The 20255-nt window shown below is 31.3% G+C and overlaps 1 protein-coding gene across 2 annotated transcripts in view; it reads left to right on the forward strand.

The window, feature by feature from the left end:
* Positions 1-263: 263 nt before the first annotated feature.
* Positions 264-20255, forward strand: part of LOC134714792 (integrator complex subunit 3-like) — a 42329-nt gene continuing 22337 nt past the window's right edge. Inside the window, exons 1-18 of one of the 2 annotated variants that reach the window (XM_063576353.1) lie at positions 264-663; positions 2360-2443; positions 3109-3192; positions 5550-5663; positions 6277-6361; positions 7457-7523; positions 8294-8435; positions 8896-9025; positions 9634-9731; positions 10249-10296; positions 11145-11288; positions 11644-11731; positions 12723-12802; positions 13195-13286; positions 14014-14105; positions 15559-15708; positions 17953-18082; positions 19880-19937. In XM_063576353.1, the coding sequence (XP_063432423.1) occupies positions 586-663; positions 2360-2443; positions 3109-3192; positions 5550-5663; positions 6277-6361; positions 7457-7523; positions 8294-8435; positions 8896-9025; positions 9634-9731; positions 10249-10296; positions 11145-11288; positions 11644-11731; positions 12723-12802; positions 13195-13286; positions 14014-14105; positions 15559-15708; positions 17953-18082; positions 19880-19937 (1764 nt within the window). In that variant the 5' untranslated portion in view covers positions 264-585. The remainder of the gene's footprint in view (positions 664-2359; positions 2444-3108; positions 3193-5549; positions 5664-6276; positions 6362-7456; positions 7524-8293; positions 8436-8895; positions 9026-9633; positions 9732-10248; positions 10297-11144; positions 11289-11643; positions 11732-12722; positions 12803-13194; positions 13287-14013; positions 14106-15558; positions 15709-17952; positions 18083-19879; positions 19938-20255) is intronic. The other variant, XM_063576354.1, reaches the window with a different exon arrangement.

Here is a 20255-nt window from a genome sequence, read left to right on the forward strand (position 1 = left end):
TCTTATATAATTTAGATCTTAGATATACCAGAGACATATACGACATATATACTATTTTCTCTGGATATACCGTGCTCCATCTCCCACCAATATGAATGGTGGGTGGTAAATTATAATCAAGAGTAAACTAAAAGTCGCGAAAACTGTCCAAAGCACTACAAGGATATACAGTTAAAATAATTAAAGAAATTCACAGTGACGAAACAACACCGTTTATTTTCGGGATTGACGTACCTATTTTTCTTGTAAGAAATGAAGTGCTTGATTACTTCCGGTTATCACACAGGGAAAACTTGCAGAACAATTTTGCTTTGTTTTCGGTGTTCAAGAGCATAATATTGTGTCATTTTATGCTGCATAAATTAGTTTATTGCTTTTCAAACTACAATTTAAACGAATACAGCCTCTCTTGCTGCATAGCTGTAAATTTACCATTTAGAAATTGAAGCACGAAAAATGGCGGTGTGATTGAAAGAAACTATTTGAGTTATCTCCCCTGACAATGTATTTTCATAGGAACCTTTACACATGAACTTGTGAATAAGATGTTATTTTCTTTTTGTCATATAAGACACATTATAGCAAATGGAATCACTAAATAAGCAACAACCTCCAAGAATTGTTCAGTCTTCAGTGATAGAACCAAAAGATGAATTATCTGAGGTATGTTTGGGAGAATTTCACCAATATGGAATATACTACTTTCACATTCATTTACTTTCCAGTAATTCCAATGTCAGGATTTTTATTTTTTAATTTCATAGAAAGAGTTGATTGTTCAGGTCAACCTGCGGAACTGCTTCATTTTAAAGAACTCTTATAATTTGATCTTTCTACAACAATAGTGGACATCCAAAAAGTTCCTGTAAAATTTTAACATCACCATTAAAATTGTCTGATTCCACATAGGAAAGTGATTGTTGTATGACATCAATAGTGCAGATGTCACAGAATCACAAATAGCCATAAGGTTGTTGGACAAATTTTATGTAGATATAAAGTTTTAAAGGAACATAAGTTTACCTTGATCTCTTTGAATTACTTTATTTCTATTCTCTTCCAGAAATGGAGAAAGTTTTTATATACATGTAGCTTACAATGTCATGAATGTATATTTGCTATTTTCTTACTTGTAAACAAAATTTGTGATATATATGTATATCCCATCCTACCATCACAACCTGATAAAGGCATACCATTGAAGAAAAAGTTCTTTAGATTTTCTGGGTGACCTATGATTGCAAGTTAAGGGGCCGCAAGTGAAATGAACAAAACAAACTTATTTATTGAATCTGAGTGTATTTTATGTTTAATTTGTTTCTAGAAGTTTGACAGTGAAATCCATGTACAATGTAAGCTACAACTACATGTAACAATGTTTCTGATTGCTCTCTGAATTAGCACAACCATTTCACCAAATATATCTAAGCTATATGAAATGTGGTGTTTTATCTCAGTGCATCTGAATTATTTTGCAAACCAAGAGTGATTATATTGATAAAGTTTATACTTCAACATTTGTAAGAGCCAAGCTTGTATGCATTAATCTACAAATTTCAAAACAATACACAATAGGAATGTTCTGGTATTAAAAACATATTAGGAAATGTGACATGCAAAAAATATTACCATTCAAAATTAAATTAGAAAACTTGGAGCAAAAATTCTTACAAATAAGATTTAATTTTAGTTAGGCATCACAACAAACCAATTGCAATAAAATCTCTGTGATTTTGACAAAGTTTAAAAAACAAAGTTTGGTGTGCTGATCTAGCAGTGGCTACATATATATACAATGTAGATGTATTTGATTAGGTTAGTTTAAGGGTAAATTCAAACCTACATAAATGATATTTGGTATGCAGTCATGGCAGTTGTATATATGTTTTAATGTATTGGTACATCTTATTTCTGTTAGTAAATTAAATAAAATAGCAGAACAAATTTCAACTCTAGGTCAGAAAAGAAAGTTGTTTGTATTAATTGATTGATGGAATTTATTGTCCAATTGCAAGCAGCAAGTATAACACAAATTTTCAGAACTAAACCAGAACAATATATTGTGATATGAACATGCACACTTCCTTGTTTATGACTTACACATTGAAATAGTTTTTTTACATGTGAAGTAACAGAAAGATACACACACGAAAAATGAATCACTGACCCTAGATAGATTATTGGAACTCCTAAGTTGACCAGCATTTGATCTTACTCGTTGCTAAATGCTAAATTATTATCTGATAGCAGAGAAACATCAGTAAAGTCTATATACACATTTTATTCCATTCTCAATTTTATGTACTTTGTACATTTATATACAATGCTAATGATTATACTGTTGTTGTTTTTTTTGTAGAAAATTGAAAGAAATTACAACACAATATTTAATCTAACTAATGGATTATCTGAAAGAGAAGCAAATGATGCCCTGAATACTTATGTAAGTTTGTACAATACACACAAGATGCTTTTAATTGTTGAATATGGATGGGAGGGGTATACAGAAACTATTCTCTTGTTGAAAGTGATAGGTATACTATGGCAGGTTGTTATTAGTTTTGTCACTTTACAATACATGTACCAGCAATTTCCCTCTTCTGTGTCATAGTGATTTTACATTGTCAAAAGTTATTGTCAGCTGAATCAATGATAATTATTCTATTGAAGTTAATACATTGTACACAGTGAGATTGTTAAGGCCCACCAAAATTGTGGTATAAAAACACGATATTTTGTTGTAAATTTGGAGAAACATCCTGTTGGGCTTAATTTCACCAAAAATGGATATATGATATTCTATTAAAAATTGATCCTGATGTCAGCATGATTATATCAATGTACCAGAATTAATAAATAACATGCCACACCTTAAATATTTGTCTGAACAACACCTTAAAAACCAAGAATCCACTTTGATAACAGCCAGTAAACAAGTGTTCATTTTTATTCGTTAATTTTCTAGGACAGTTAAAAATGGAATAAATGACATTGTTTTATTACCACTACTACGGAAGATATTTCAAGTGTTTTTATAAATCATGTTAATAAGATACTTATTTTTTTCCATGGGAATTACAATGCTACTTGTGAATGATATTTTATTAGGTCAGCAAAGGATCATTCCAGTATGAAGAAGTTCAAGTTGGATTATGGTGTTCCATATTAGTAGACCCTAAATCTGCAGCAAGAGTATGTTTATTTATTGATAGAAATAACTGCAATTTTGTTCCATTTGTTAAAAAAGATACAATATGACACTACATTATTTATTATATATACAATACTAGAACACACCCGCGAAATCGCGGGCATTCAGAGCATAGTTTAAAGTATGCAAAGTGTTGTTGGAAGAGTTTTGTAAAATATTGAATGACTGGAGAATTTCAGCAAAAGTATCATACATTTTATTTAAAGTCATAGGTTAATGGGAACAGGAAAATGTCTTCTTTTTTTTTTTATCCCTCCTCCTTTATTTCCAATATTCCCATTTTTTTGGTTTTCTATCAATTTCAATATGAACATACATTTAGTATGTTATGAACATTCAAGTAAGGAGCCTGTAATTCAGTGGTTGTTGTTTGTTTATGTGTTACATATTTGTTTTACGTTCATTTTTTTGTACATAAATAAGGCCGCTAGTTTTCTGGTTTGAATTGTTTTACATTGTCAGTTCGGGGCCTTTTAAAGCTGAGAATGAGTATGGGCTTTGCTCGTTGTTGAAGGTTGTACGGTAACCTAGCTAGTATAATTGTTAATATCTGTGTCATATTGGTCTCTTGTGGAGAGTTGTCTTAACATGGCAATCATACCACATCTTTTTTTTGTAATCAATGAATTTTGTAAAAGATTTAATGACTAGAGAATTTCAGAAAAGGTATCAAAAGTTCACATGAATACTTTTAGCGCTTATCTGTATATTATGAACATTCAGTACTATATAAATATAGTCTAAGTTTACTAATCGATCCATAGTGGTCATTGATATAGTATACAGACCCTCTCTATTTAATAAACTATGTGACTGCCGTTGATAGTAAACTTGAAAATGATACCAGATAGAATTCTGAAAATACTTTATTCTTTGTATATGTATGTTCAAAGTATACAGAAAAACGCAAACCAGAAGTCTAATCTGACTTAAAATTTCGTCCAATGACCGGACAATATCCGGATGCTTTTTTTCTCGTTTTTCTCCGAAAATAACTCAATCTGAATAATCATATGAATGGATGGCAAATTGCACTATGCACTGTAACTAAAGGACACAGAGGCGTGTTGATCAATTAATTGTGGAAAGAAGAGAAGCGACACCAAAAATGAGGTCTTCTCGTTTAATAGTATAGATGACACTACATTATTTATTATATATACAATATGACACTACATGTATTTATTCAAAAATAAAATTTCAGCTATTTCAATTAAGATCATTTTCATGTTATGCTTTATTTAAGTTATAAAGAGAAATAAAAGTCACAAAGAGAAAACTATAAGAGACATTACTACTACAATACATCATTGTGACATGTCATGACAAGATATTTAAAGAGCTCCTCCTTTTTGAGTATGACTAAATGACCAAGGAGATAAAATTTTAACTGTCTCTTTGTAAATATTTATTATAGAACTGTATTTCCATACCTTACAAATATAAGGTTTCATATATGAAAATGGATTGGAAATAGACAGTCAGAGCTCAGACATAAACAAGTCTGAATCTGCTTCTGACTCATAGAGGTCTAAAGTTGTAAGTTTTAGGATTTTCTCCCTTTAGTGTAAGACAAAATACGACTTGAATAAGTCCAATATTGTTAAACAAGAAATAATTCACCAGAATCAAAAAGCTGCAAATATCAACTCCTACAAGTCGATAAGTGATCAAAATTGGTTAACTTCAAGACCCACGCATATTTATAAGGAGGTCATGCATCAAAATCAAATAATGACAACATTGAAGGCCAATGCTTTGTCTTCTAAAGAAAAATATGAATGAGAGTCTAAAAAATCGAAGATAATGTTAATTAACCTTACAATGCAACCACCTGGAATCACACTTAATGAGCTAAAACATCTGTGTTTAGTAAGGATGTTCAATTAGATAATTAAATATAGATAGCTCAAGTCCTTGTGAACTCTCATACAGGTTTTTGCTGTCATAGGTGGTGTTGTTTGGCCACAAAGTAACATTAAGTTTTTTCACCAACATAAATAGACCTAAACAAGTCTGTCATTTTCTGACTTAGATAAGTTTTAAATTGAAACTACATTTTTATAATAAATACATGTTTCGACTTATTTAAGTCAAAAACAAAAATAGACTTGTTTATGTCTGAGCTCTGACTGATAGAGGTAAATGTTTTTCCTGGATTTTTTTTTTTATGAAAAAAGGCTATTTTGTTAAAGCATATATTGTTTTGATACACAGCACATCAGCATTGCTATACAAACTTTCATTAAAATTTACTAATAAAAAGTCTTAACAAACTTTATTAATAATCTTCTCACAAATATATCATTCTATTACAATGGTACAATTGATTTTGTAGAGCTACAGAGATTTAACCTTGCTTAGCAGAGATGGTATGACCATAGCTTTAACAAAAACAAATCAGCTCATCTTTGAAAGATGGTTAAAGTTACTAGACTCAACAAGACAACAGGTATACCTTTTACTTAACACCATTCAAAGGTTAATATTTGAATAAGAAGTAAAAACCTGGTTTGTGTTTTCTGTAGGTGATCAGGGTCAAATTTTAATGGCTCAATTGCCTCCATTACAAAAGGAACATCTGCCTATGTTAGAAGTGATACCTGTAAAAAAGTCTATGCATTATCATATCATTTTCCCTACACTTATAACATCCTGCTCAGTTGCATCATAATTCTCATTTTACAGTTTTGAGACAAGAGCAGGCATTTTCAGCAACATCACAATGTCTGAGGAGAAGTTATCAGCAATTAATGTCATAATGTGTGAGGAGACGTTTTCAAACTTGCTTATGTCAAGTGTAAAACTGTCTTAAGGAGACGATTAAGACCTCTTTAAGAACGATAAACACATAATACTATTTTCTTCATATAGATGTCGTAAAATATGAACAGCTTGACACAATGTGAAACTATTTGGGTTCTTTGCTGCGCTCACTTGCATAAAAGTTCACATTTTGGCTCACAGCTGATAATTACCGTATTATTAACCTGATTATCTTCACTTGTTAAATACTAGTAGTATATAAACATCACAAACAATTGACATAGTTTTTAATTGAACAGATTGTATGGTTTTGCAAAGAATTGGTGAAGAATACAGTCACTGGAGCAGACAGTGTGTGTACAAGTCTGATCAGACAGATGGCAGGTAATCACTTATGTTCAACTCTTAGTGGATAGATTGCTGGTAGAAAATATCATTTATATATTCAAGTTTTACCAGGCAGATGACAATGTGTGTTCAAATCTATCAGAAAGAAAGCTGGAATGTGTCATTGGTTGTTCATGTTATATCATACTGATGGCTTATAAATAATGACAATGTGATCAAGGGTTATCAAGCGAAAGAATGTAATATAATTATGTCCTATAAAACAAGCAGAAGAACTTGAAACACGTCAATGTATGTTTATCTTATCTTGTAAATGGTTTATGAAATCAAAGACAAATTCAGTTTGAGCAATTCATTATGCTTTCAATTAAAGACTGATTGGGTTTAATCTTGTCATTGTGTGCTCAAATCACATTTATAGAAAGATGTAATAAATGATTAATTAACATTCTTTCGAAACATAAACATCAAATTTTGAAGCTGTAAAAATTAGTGATGAACTAACAGAGAAAATGGTTATTAAAGTATACCACAGTCAGCTTCTATTAACAGTTGCATTGATAATAAGAGATAAATGTCAATCTGACAATAAACCAACAACAGTTATTATTAGATATGCAATTTTATTGCTTTTTACAAAATTTTCCTTTGATCTTACTGACCGATAATGTTCTTTCTCAGCGCAGGAGAGTGATATGAAAAATTATTGCTAGAATCTAAAGGTGCACATGCCGTTGTCAATGAAATTAACAACATTGTCATACTTGAAATAGTGATAAGCAGATTATCAAAGGTCGTCTCAACTCGCTTCCTTTCTCAATTTTGCCATAGCCGATCAAACAAGGAAATCAACCACGTTGAGATAACCAACGATAATCTATAATCATTTTCCAAAAACATAGCCTCACAATGTTATATGCTTTTGTGTACTGATTGCTTGTTTAGAATACAGTACAGTATTAAAGCAATAGGAGAAGCTTTTATGAGTAATTCAACAAGAATTGAAATAGACTAATACTGTTTAAAGCCATTTCTTTATCAGTAGTTTTTTTTAAAGGAAAGTTTCTGAAAGAATATCCATGTTGATATCGTTTGAAAATAAATCATTTAATACATGTTAATACATTCTAGGAGGTGACGTGTCTCCGAAGAATATCTGGTTGATAGAAGTAGTGTTGGATATCCTCTCAGAACACAGGTTAGTTGTATTGCATTGTATTACAATATTGACTGAACATAAAATGTTTAGCCTCTTGTCAGAATAACCATTAAACAGTAAAGGCCTGTTGCAAGGCAAACTTTCTGCTCCTATTCAACATATCATTATCTCTGCTGATGCAAGGCAAACTTTCTGCTCCTATTCAACATATCATTATCTCTGCTGATGCAAGGCAAACTTTCTGCTCCTATTCAGCATATCATTATCTCTGCTGATGCAAGGCAAACTTTCTGCTCCTATTCAGCATATCATTATCTCTGCTGATGCAAGGCAAACTTTCTGCTCCTATTCAGCATATCATTATCTCTGCTGATGCAAGGCAAACTTTCTGCTCCTATTCAGCATATCATTATCTCCTAAAGTTCTGTCCATTGAGGTTTCCAACCTTCATCCCTGTTGTCCCACCTTGCAGAACCTACAATTAGTATTGTATTTAAAATATTTTCTCTTCTTATCTATGGATGACATAATTGCTTCTCAATGTAAAGCAGGCACCAATTGATATATCACACCCTATAGTAAGATCTGTACATCCCCTAGCAAGACCTTGTCTTTTAGAAATAACCACAGAACATTTGAACAGACTTATGATGAAGTTATTAATAAAGTGTATATAAGACTGATATTTACATTATTAAAGCATGCACATCTTTTAAAGCAATAACCTGGGCACATTTCAAGAAACAAAGTAATCAATAAAGCGTAGATAAGACTGATATTTGCCTTAATGTGTGTACTTCTATTTATAGAACGTGGTTAGATAAATTTCCCCAGTTGTGTTCGATGGTGGTCTATACCTATCTGAGACTGACGATGGATCATACAGCACACATGTTGGTCAATCTAAGGAAGAGGGAAGTGGATCTTTGTGTATCGCTACTCAGGGAAAAGGTAATACAAATGTGTAAACTATTTTCTGTGTTTGGTACAGGTTGACTGTCACTGTGCACACAGTTTAAAACAAAGAATCCTTTGGGTGAAATCAGAGAACTCTTTTTGTCAGAAAACGCTCAAACATCCATTCATACTATCTACACTGATCTGTGTCCACACTTGTAGAAATTAGTAAATAATAGTAAATTGTCACAACATAAAGGGTTTATAATTTTATCACAGCCTTATGATTTTCAGGAGGAAATAACATTTCTTTTTATTAATTCACATACTGCAGTGATTACAATGAATGAAAAAATATTAAAGGGTTTTATGCTCATATGTGTTTAATGTTATTGTAAAGATATTCAATGAATTGGCAATTGGATTGAAACACATTTGACAAGTTAGAAATGTCTTCTCTGTCCAAAAGTTAAATAATCTTTATGAATTTTAAATGAATGTTTCTATTGTATAGTGGACAGACTGTGCTGTGATTGGTCGAGATTTAGTGAGATTACTACAGTATGTTGCTAGGATACCAGAGGTTGAGAGCCTGTGGAAGGATATGTTAAGTAATCCAACGTCAATAAGTCCACATTTTACAGGTCAGTTTATTAAAGAATAAATATCAGCTAAATTATGAAGTAGGAACAGCTATTGTTACTTTGGTGTTGAAATTTTAAATCAAATATTAAATCTTGATTGGAAGATGTTTAGAATGCCATTCAAATATGTAAAGTTACCTACAATATAAATATAAAATGAAGTGTTGTATGATTGCCAATGAGACAACTCATGCAACTATCCATCACATATACAAATACACTACAAAAAAGATGATTCATGCTCTTTGTGTTCTGTTTTCTGCTCTGGTTGTTGGTTTCTTCATACACTTATTATACACAAGTTGACTTTTCATTTGATAGATTTTTATTCTAAATTACTGAATGTTGTCATGAGACTTATAAATGTGTGTTGCAAGCAATATATTCATGCTTATTTAGGAAATGATGATAATAGTTATCACCTACAATATCAAATGTCATTCTTATAACCCTGATATTTTCTGAGAAAATATATTATTGTAATGGCAGAAAAATATGACATTGATGTGCAACACCTCAATGTTATTCTTTTCATAAAAACAAAGCAGTTTTAATAAATTTTCCTATAAAGATATATGTCATCATAATAGTATCTATTTTTTTTACAGGATTAACACAGTTGATGATGATGCGAACTTCAAAGAAGTTTTTAATAAGTCGTCTGACCCCTGACATGGAAAACAAACTAGTCTTTCTCATAACCAAGGTTTGTTCATCATTTTATCGTCATTTTCTACTTGTTACAGTAAGAAAAATAACACAATTACCAAAAGGTAAACGATGATATAGATATTTTCAAACCCTGGTACACTATGTTATTTAGTATAGATTTGATGTCTCACACATTTTACGTCATTCAAATACCTGGACTTTATGTGTGTCAGGACATTGAACAAATGTGACCAGAAGATACCAGTATACATGTAAACAATTAGTATTCTATTTAAATTATTCTTCCAAGCAAGTATCATGTTATTTTGGTCATTTCCGAAGGGCATGTGATTATCTTGACTGAATAAATTTTAAGTTCAGTTGGTACATCTTTGTACTACTTTTTAGAATACAACCATTGTCCATTACTAAAACAAGAGTCATGACATTCACATTAGAAAGTTCAAGGTCATTTAATGAAATATGTGTTGATATCTGTTATATTATTGCATTTTCTTGCTCTTTGGGTATATATAGTACATATTAATAGTGAACACCATCTTTATTTGTAGGTCAAATTTGGCCAACAGAAAAGATATCAAGACTGGTTTCAGAGACAGGTAATTTGTTTTCAATTAAAAAAAACCCAGTTATTAAGACAAACTTGCATGGTGTATTGGATGCAATTTATGGGGGCTTGAATATGTATTGTGATTTTACTACGGGTTGGCCCTTTATGACAAATATTTCACCCTGAGCGATATATATTTAAGCCCCCATGAATTATTTCGATTATGATAGGACAAATACGGCAATTCTTTTGGATCAAAGTGCTCTAGGTGGAGACAAATATTTGCCGTTCCCATAAATTAACGCACTTTTAGATTGGTGTAAAAGAACGTAGCAAACAGAATGATTGTGACATGCTTAAACTATTTACAATAGCATTGTTTGTTTACGTTTCCTTGTGATGATTTTCAGTATCAGAAGCGTGTATTTTCCCGTAAAATGCTTAAATTATTACGTCATCATTCTTTGGCATCAGGTACTACATTCATAAAAAAACATATGGGATGGGAGTACGATTGGAACAGCCAATGCAATATATTCATATTTTACCACGGGTGTGTACTCAAAGCGTTTGAAGGACTTCATGTTAGAATTATATAAAAAATTAGTAAACTATTGATTGAACTCTGTATTCTGTACTATTTGTGTTTCTACTGGAATATTACAACAATTCTTAATAAAGGTTAAAATTACCCGTTAGAATATTTTCTCAAACTATTTTGACTCTTTTAAACATTTTCCTCTCCAATACAGTTAGTGATCACCTTTTTTTACTATGAAATCCAAAATTAGACATGTACATTAATGTTTCAAGTAATTACTGTAAATGTTTTTATAATGTGTGAGTTTACAACCTATCTTTAAAATTTGATTGATTTTTTCTTTTATAATTGAACAGTACCTGTCGACACCAGAGAGCCAGTCACTACGCTGTGATTTAATACGCTATATCTGTGCTGTATTTCACCCACCAAATGAATTACTGTGTTCAGATATTATCCCACGATGGGCTGTGATTGGCTGGTTACTAACAACCTGCACGGTATGTATCTAGTAGAATTATGCTTTATACGATATAATTTTTCTCAAAGAACTGCATTCAAATTTTAATTTATACACAGATTAATTTACATAAAATATGTTTATTTCAGCAAGCTATCATATTTACAGAACTGATATTGGATAAATGATTTTTATATTTTTATTTTGACTGTCTAATATAGCTTCCGCTAAACTGGCTTTATTTTATGGTTGGATGTTCTTTGATCCTGAATTTAATTTTTACATGGGCAGATTAATACACAGATACATATGTTTATTTCAGCAAGCTTTCATGGTTGCAGAACTGAAAATCCATGATTTTAAAAATGTTTTTTTTTATATTTTTGTTTTGACAGTCAAATGTAGCTGCCACTAATGCTAAACTGGCTCTGTTTTATGATTGGTTGTTCTTTGATCCTGAGAGGGACAGTATTATGAATATTGGTAAGTAATGCTAGACTGGCCCTGTTTTATGATTGGTTGTTCTTTGATCCTGAGAGGGACAGTATTATGAATATTGGTAAGTAATGCTAGACTGGCCCTGTTTTATGATTGGTTGTTCTTTGATCCTGAGAGGGACAGTATTATGAATATTGGTAAGTAATGCTAGACTGGCCCTGTTTTATGATTGGTTGTTCTTTGACCCTGAGAGGGACAGTTTTATGAATATTGATAAGTAATGCTAGACTGGCCCTGTTTTATGATTGGTTGTTCTTTGATCCTGAGAGGGACAGTATTATGAATATTGATAAGTAATGCTAGACTGGCCCTGTTTTATGATTGGTTGTTCTTTGATCCTGAGAGGGACAGTATTATGAATATTGGTAAGTAATGCTAGACTGGCCCTGTTTTATGATTGGTTGTTCTTTGATCCTGAGAGGGACAGTATTATGAATATTGGTAAGTAATGCTAGACTGGCCCTGTTTTATGATTGGTTGTTCTTTGATCCTGAGAGGGACAGTATTATGAACATTGGTAAGTAATAATAAACTGGCTCTGTTTTATGATTGGTTATTCTTTGATCCTGAGAGGGACAGTATTATGAATATTGGTAAGTAATATAACACCATCTCTTAAAATATCTTTTTATTAATGAAAAACATAGAAAGATATTCCTTTAGAAAGCACAGTAATTTAGATTATTATAGTTTTTAACAGTAGTCATAAAAGTTATGTGTTTTATAGAATACATGGAAAAAATTAATTGTTCAATCAGTAGAACAGAAACATTATAAAAAGTATTAAAGCTAAAAAGAAAACTTTGTTTTTGGTTAAAGTTCTATATTCTAAAAAGGTTAGCAGTAGAAATTGATACATAAGTTTTGTGCAGCAGTTTAAGTACAAATATGAGTGGATATTTGTTTTTCTAAGCAGTAATGCTTTTTTTTCTTTTTTCTTTAATGCATCATACATGATTTTATTTTATGTTCTTAGAACCTGCCATTTTAGTGATGTACCATTCCATCCGACCCCATCCTGCAATTACAGCAACATTATTAGATTTTCTGTGTAGGGTAAGCGACATATTATTATAATACACCACTCAACTAAATCCTGTTCACATTTGAAAGAAGATTTCCACTCATTAAAACCATCATATGAATATCTAGATACTGATATTAAAATAGTCTATGAAAAATTATATTTGAATAATCATATGATTCTTGTACTGAAGTAATGTAGCATTTCCCATTTTGATTTCACAATTTTAATGAAAAGTTTTAAAACTTGAATGACTTCCTTTCAGTAATACTGAATAGACAGCAAAGCATTTTGGATAATTACAATGAAAAGATGTGATTTAGGTCAATGAAACAGCAAACCAAAAAATTAATCATTCAAAATACATCTTATTTATATTTTTTTTATATCTAGTGAATAGTATTTGTTGTTTTTTCTTCTTCAGATTTTAACCAATTTTAGTCTCCCATTAAGTGCTCAAGTCAAATTAGGAATATACACAGCTTTCAGAGTTATTCTGGATAAAAGAGTTTTACCGTAAGTATTGTATTTGTAAATAGATAGATATAGGAAGATGTGGTATGAGTGCCATTAAGACAACTCTCCATCCCAGTCATAATTTATAAAAGTAAATCTTTATAGGTCAAGATATAGTCTTCAACACAGAGCCTTGACTCTCACCAAACAGCAAGCTATAATGGGCCCAAAAACTTACTAATGTAAAACATTTAAACAGGAAAACCAACCGTCTAATCTATATAAAAAAATGAAACGAGAAACACTTATGAACCACATCAACAAACCTCAACTACTGATCATGAGATTCCTGTACTGGAAATTGAAAAATTATTGCTGTTTTTTTATTATTGAGAAAATGTGACAGGGTTATAATTGCAATAATTAAAACTGGCATTTTGAAATTATTTCTATGAATCAAACAGGATTTTTCTGAATATCGCTAAAAATAGTCTAAAAATGACAAAATCGCAATAATTTCTGAATTTACAGAATTTATCTTGCCTTTTATTAGTGTTTTATCTTGTGTATCATCAAAATTGGAATTGCTCATTGTTGAAGGCTGTACGGTGACCTATAGTTTTTAATGTCAGTGTCATTTTGGTCTTTTGTGGATAGTTGTCTATTGGCAATCCTACCACATCTTTTTTATATAACAGTATAAATTTATATTTCACTTTTCTTTGAAGTAAAAATGATGGTTAGTATATACTCAACCAAAATAATTATAGATTAATGTATTTTGCAGAGCTCTGGAACCATTATTAGAAAACAGTAAGCTAGACAGAGATTTGCGGATGTTGATTCGTGAAAACTTTACTGAATTCTGTTCACAAGAAGGTATGACATAATTAATTAATGAATATTTTAGCCTCAAAAAGTGAAATTAGGCATTAAGCTTAAATCCTTTATCGCTATCATATATAAGAAAAAAATGTTCTAAATAAAGGCAACAGTAGTATACCGCTGTTCAAAACTAAAAAAATCTATGAACAAAAAACAAAATCGAAGTAACAAACTAAAACTGAGGGAAACACATTAAATACAAGAGGAGTACAACGACACAACATTAAAATGTTACACACACAGAAACGGACTTAGCATTAGACAAAATTTGATGAGAATAACAAATATAACATCAAAACCAAATACATGAATTTGGGATAGAAAAGTACTGAGGCACAAATGACACAACGGAAACACAACATTTAAATTTAACACACACAGAAACGAACTATAATATAACAATGGCCTAAATCTATTTAAGATTATATATAGAATAATACATTGCAAAATCTGTATCGCACGCTGTATCACAACGAGAAACCAATATCAGCCCCGAGGGCCGAAGGTCCCGAGGGCTGATATTGGTCCAGTGGTGATACAGCATGCGATACGGATTTTGCCATGTATTATTCTGTTTATCATATATTTTAATAGAATCTGATTTATGGGATATCCATTTTTTTTTTTAAATCGTCTGAAATTATAAGCTAGCATTGGTGGACATCAGCTATTGTTTACTCTATCATCTATGATTGGGTTGTTGTCTCTTTGACACATTCCCCATTACCATTCTATTATGATTTTCCTGCATTTTTCCAGCTGACTTTTTTTTTTTTTATAGACATCCTTATTAGCTTTATAATATCCACATCGTAATGTGCCCTATAATCTTATTACATTCTCAATATATATTAAAGACCACGGGTATTAGTTTTTAGAAAAAATACAGATTTTAGTTAGGAAATACAGCATCTGAACGTCATAGGTCAAACGTTGACGTCATTCTAATTGTGACATCATGCCAGGTATGCGATACAGGTTTTGCCATGCGATACGTGGTATGCGATACGGGTTTAGCCATGCGATACCGGGTATGCGATACAGGGTATGTGATACAGACTGGAAAACAGAACCTTTATTAGATATACAAAATTGTTGTATTTTGTACTAAACATATGATAAAATGATATAAAGACAAAGTTGTTTTTCTAATGAGTATTTTGTTATTGTTACCTATCTTCTAACTCTTTTCAATATAACATGACCTGATTTAGTACATGGTTAGGGTGGAGTCAATTTACTTTTTTAAGATTTTAAAGCATGAAGGCATCTAGAATTCTCGTCTTGAATATACAATCCTCTTCAAACACCATGTATTGTTCAATTAAGGGAAGAAATAGAATCTTGTCTATTTTCTGTTGGACTAAAAAATAATCTTTGATTGACCTTGCTGTAGTTACACTTGTTTGAAAATTAATTATGATTATTTTTATTAAATGTTTATTAGCAGTAGCTAAAGATGAACCTTCAAACAACAAAGAGCCAATGGTTTCTATGGCGTCAATGTTGGATTCAATGATGGACACAGATGGTCATATAGATAACAACATGTCTGATGGTGCTGCCTTTAGTGACGAAGAAGATGATGTACCATTAGGTTTGTTTACCTTTCTTTTATCTCCCCTTATTGTATTGTCATGAGATTTGACACAGTTGGTCGTTTAGAACTAGGTTTGTTTGCCTAACTCCAGAGCCCAACTAATCCTTCTAACAAACCACCAAGTTCATAGTTGGGAAAACCATGATGACATTAAGAACCACACTTACAACATTTTGCCATATGTATCTGCCTCCACTGATGAAAACAATGATATAACCGTAGATTTCTTATATTTTGTCATTTTTATACGACCGCAAATTTTGAAAAAATTTTCGTCGTATATTGCTATCACGTTGGCGTCGTCGTTGTCGTCGTCGTTGTCGTCGTCGTCGTCCGAATACTTTTAGTTTTCGCACTCTAACTTTAGTAAAAGTGAATAGAAATCTATGAAATTTTAACACAAGGTATATGACCATAAAAGGAAGGTTGGTATTGATTTTGGGAGTTTTGGTCCCAACATTTTAGGAATTAGGGGCCAAAAAGGGCCCAAATAAGCATTTTCTTGGTTTTCGCACTATAACTTTAGTTTAAGTTAATAGAAATCTATGAAATTTTGACACAAGGTTTATGACCACAAAAGAAAGGTTGGGATTGTTTTTGGGAGTTTTGGTTTCAACAGTTTAGGATTAGGGGCCAAAAAAGGGCCCAAATAAGCATTATTCTTGGTTTTCGCACAATAACTTAGGTTTAAGTAAATAGAAATCAATGAAATTTAAATACAATGTTTATGACCACAAAAGGAAGGTTGGTATTGATTTTGGGAGTTTAGGTCCCAACAGTTTAGGAATTAGGGGCCAAAAAGGGACCCAAATAAGCATTTTTCTTGGTTTTCGCACCATACATTAGTATAAGTAAATAGAAATCTATGAAATTTAAACACAAGGTTTATGACCATAAAAGGAAGGTTGGTATTAATTTTGGGAGTTTTGGTCCCAACAGTTTAGGAAAAAGGGGCCCAAAGGGTCCAAAACTAAACTTTGTTTGATTTCATCAAAATTGAATAATTGGGGTTCTTTGATATGCCGAATCTAACTGTGTATGTAGATTCTTAACTTTTAGTCATGTTTTCAAATTGGTCTACATTAAGGTCCAAAGGGTCCAAAATTAAACTTAGTTTGATTTTGACAAAAAATGAATCGGTTGGGTTCTTTGATATGTTGAATCTAAAAATGTACTTAGATTCTTGATTATTGGCCCAGTTTTCAAGTTGGTCCAAATCTGGGTCCAAAATTAAACTTTATTTGATTTCATCAAAAATTGAATAAATGGGGTTTCGTTGATATGCCAAATCTAACTGTGTATGTAGATTCTTCATTTTTGGTCCCGTTTTCAAATTGGCCTACATTAAGGTCCAAAGGGCCCATAATTAAACTAAGTTTGATTTTAACAAAAAATAAATTCTTGGGCCTCTTTGATATGCTGAATCTAAACATGTACTTAGATTTTTGATTATGGGCCCAGTTTTCAAGTTGGTCCAAATCAGGATCTAAAATTATTATATTAAGTATTGTGCAATAGCAAGTCTTTTCAATTGCACAGTATTGTGCAATGGCAAGAAATATCTAATTTCACAATATTGTGAAATAGCAATTTTTTTTTTTAATTAGAGTTATCTTTCTTTGTCTAGAATAGTAAGCAAGAAATATCTTATTGCAAGATTATTTTTTTTAATTGGAGTTATCTTTCTTTGTCCAGAATCAACTTAAATCTTTGTTATATACAATATACAATGTATATTCACTTTTTACTACCAACTGATAAATTTAAATGATCTTTACCATTCAGTGATAACAAGCATTTTTTTTACATCTTTATATTTTATGATGTATTTAAATGAGTAGTTATTGTTGCAAACTCCATTAGAATATTTTAATTGAGATTAGTTTTGGAATAAGGGAAAGGGGGATGTGATTAAAAAATTGGGTTCAATTTTTCTCATTTGAAATTTCATAAATAAAAAGAAAATTTCTTCAAACATTTTTTTGAGAGGATTAATATTCAACAGCATAGTGAATTGCTCTAAGAGAAAACAAAAATTTTAAGTTCATTAGAACACATTCATTCTGTGTTAGAAACCTATGCTGTGTCAACTATTTAATCACAATCCAAATTTAGAGCTGAATCCAGCTTGAATGTTGTGTCCATACTTGCCCCAACCGTTCAGGGTTCAACCTCTGCGGTCGTATAAAGCTACGCCCTGCGGAGCATCTGGTTAAACGCATGTAATTATGTTATTTGTAGGTAAAATAAAAGAAGAAACCAAGTTCCAGCCGATTCAGGATACGAGATATCAACCTGTTGACATTAACGACTTTCTACCTCAACTTAATGGTGAATTGGTGGAATATGTTGAACAATTAATGAGTGAAAAGTAGGTTGCTTGAATTCCAACTAAAGTTGTTCAGGTCCTCTATCCTTACTTTGTTTACTTATTATTCTTCCTATTAGACCTGTCCAGAGGCTCATACCTAAAACTTTCACACTTTTGAATGAGGATAGTGGATAAGATCAGAGAAAGTTTATTATAAATGTCTCAACACAAAGTCAAAAGTTTATGTATTTACTGGTATTTCCTGAAAATAGAAAAAAAACTGCAAGTCATTGGAACATATGTTAACATACAAAAAACATTTTTTTTTGCCCTATCCCTATGCTGAGGGGGGATAAAGGTATAAACTTGTCTGTCTGTACATACCATATTTATTCTATTTAAAGCCCCCCTTCTTATTAACGCCCCCCTACCGAAAATCGTGCGTTCAGAACTTTTGACTTCTAATAAAGGCCCCCATTTTGTAGTTAATAAAATAAAATTGAAACTTAACCATTACAATATTGCAAAGACATCGACCCGGTCACTCAGAAACACGAAACATAAAATCAATAATGCCCATGTTTTAATCCACTCCGATAATCCAACACAGTGTGTACAAGATAAAAAAAATAGATCTTTCAGTTACACAGTAAGCTTTTGAAATTATGTTCCATTTATGTGCACGCTTGTTCATTCGAAAAATTTTAACAAATTTTTTGATGAGGTCACATTGCCAATAAACACTAATTATAGATTTTGGAGACAATAAGAAACACTCGTATGTTACTATAGTCTGTTTCAACAAAATTCAGGTAAAGGTCAATAAAGTAAGGTACAAAATTCGTTTCTCTAATGAACGCCCTTTATAGATAGTAATTGTCAAATTTGCAGTTTTGCACTCTCTACAACTTTAATGTTCTTAAGCTAACGTAACAGTACCCAGATTGCACTGAGTACCCAGATAGCACCTTTTTAGCAAAAATAGCAGCAGAAATCTTACAAGATTTCCTAGAGACTAAACAATTTGTAATTTTTATGATTTGATACTATGCACGTCTTTCAACATAGGTAAACATATTTAGATATACACAAAACGTTCACAGTACAGTTGTATTTATCAACAGATGAAGTGTTTACTGAAAAATCAAAATGTACCAAAACGTTGCCATGCGACGTCATCAAAACGTCATATTTTTTAAATAAGCAAATACAATATGTTTCAAGTAGTCATTTCTTAAGTAATGAAGAGTAAGCATGGTCAATTATCCAATTGTTCAAAATATTTGAAAAAAAATAACAAAAGCTCTGTTATTTGACTTTTGAGGAAGCAAATTTAAGCATGAATGCAATTAGGGTATTCCTCTTTTCAGAATCATTGATGGTTTGGAGGTTAGTTCAGTCCAATTTTTCTATGATTCCTTATGGATTGAAAATCAAATTGGTGTACCCATATAATTAAGAAGGATACTGCTACAAAATATACAAAATGGAAATTTTTGTCTTGATCATAAAAAAACGTAGTTGAAAAAAACTGTCAAAATAGATGCAATTTGGGTACCGTCACGTTATGCTTCTTTGGTACTGAAAAAATAGTTTTGTCTGCACTATTGTATGAATCAAATGTTTCATTTCCACTTGGAAAAGTTTGAATTAGCATATTGACTTTTGTAAATTTATAAGATCTGATAGTGTCACATGTGTCACATGGACACATTTTTCTTTTATTATGAATTAAGTTGTACTAGTTTATTGCTTATAAAGATCAATTAATCATACTTGTGTGAATTTTGCATTTAATTGAAACTTTTTTACCAGCAATTTTGAGTTTAACCCTTATACAAATTATTTATATTTCAGAGATCAAGAAATACAGTGTGAGAGTATGGACAGACTGATGCAGATGGTTGTAAAAGATGTAAGCCTTGCATAATTAGTAAATAGTTTAAAAATAGAATACTTTTATTTTGCCAGACGACACATTTATTAATCTGTTGTTTGATTATACAATTTTTTAGTAATAACTTACTCCTCTGAAGGTGTTCTGATTTAACAATTTTTTTCTGGTAAAAAGTTGAAGAGCTACATGAATACTTCCAGTGAATATATATTATTTTGAGGAAGAGGATGAATTTCAATATTAATGTAAAGAAAAAAAACCCTAGTGTTTGTTCATATATCACCAAAGCAGTCAACTTTGAAAATTGCTGCCCAGAAGTGCATGTTCATTTATGAT

This window comes from Mytilus trossulus, chromosome 4 (genome assembly GCF_036588685.1).
Source record: "Mytilus trossulus isolate FHL-02 chromosome 4, PNRI_Mtr1.1.1.hap1, whole genome shotgun sequence".
In the NCBI taxonomy this organism is placed as follows: domain Eukaryota; kingdom Metazoa; phylum Mollusca; class Bivalvia; order Mytilida; family Mytilidae; genus Mytilus; species Mytilus trossulus.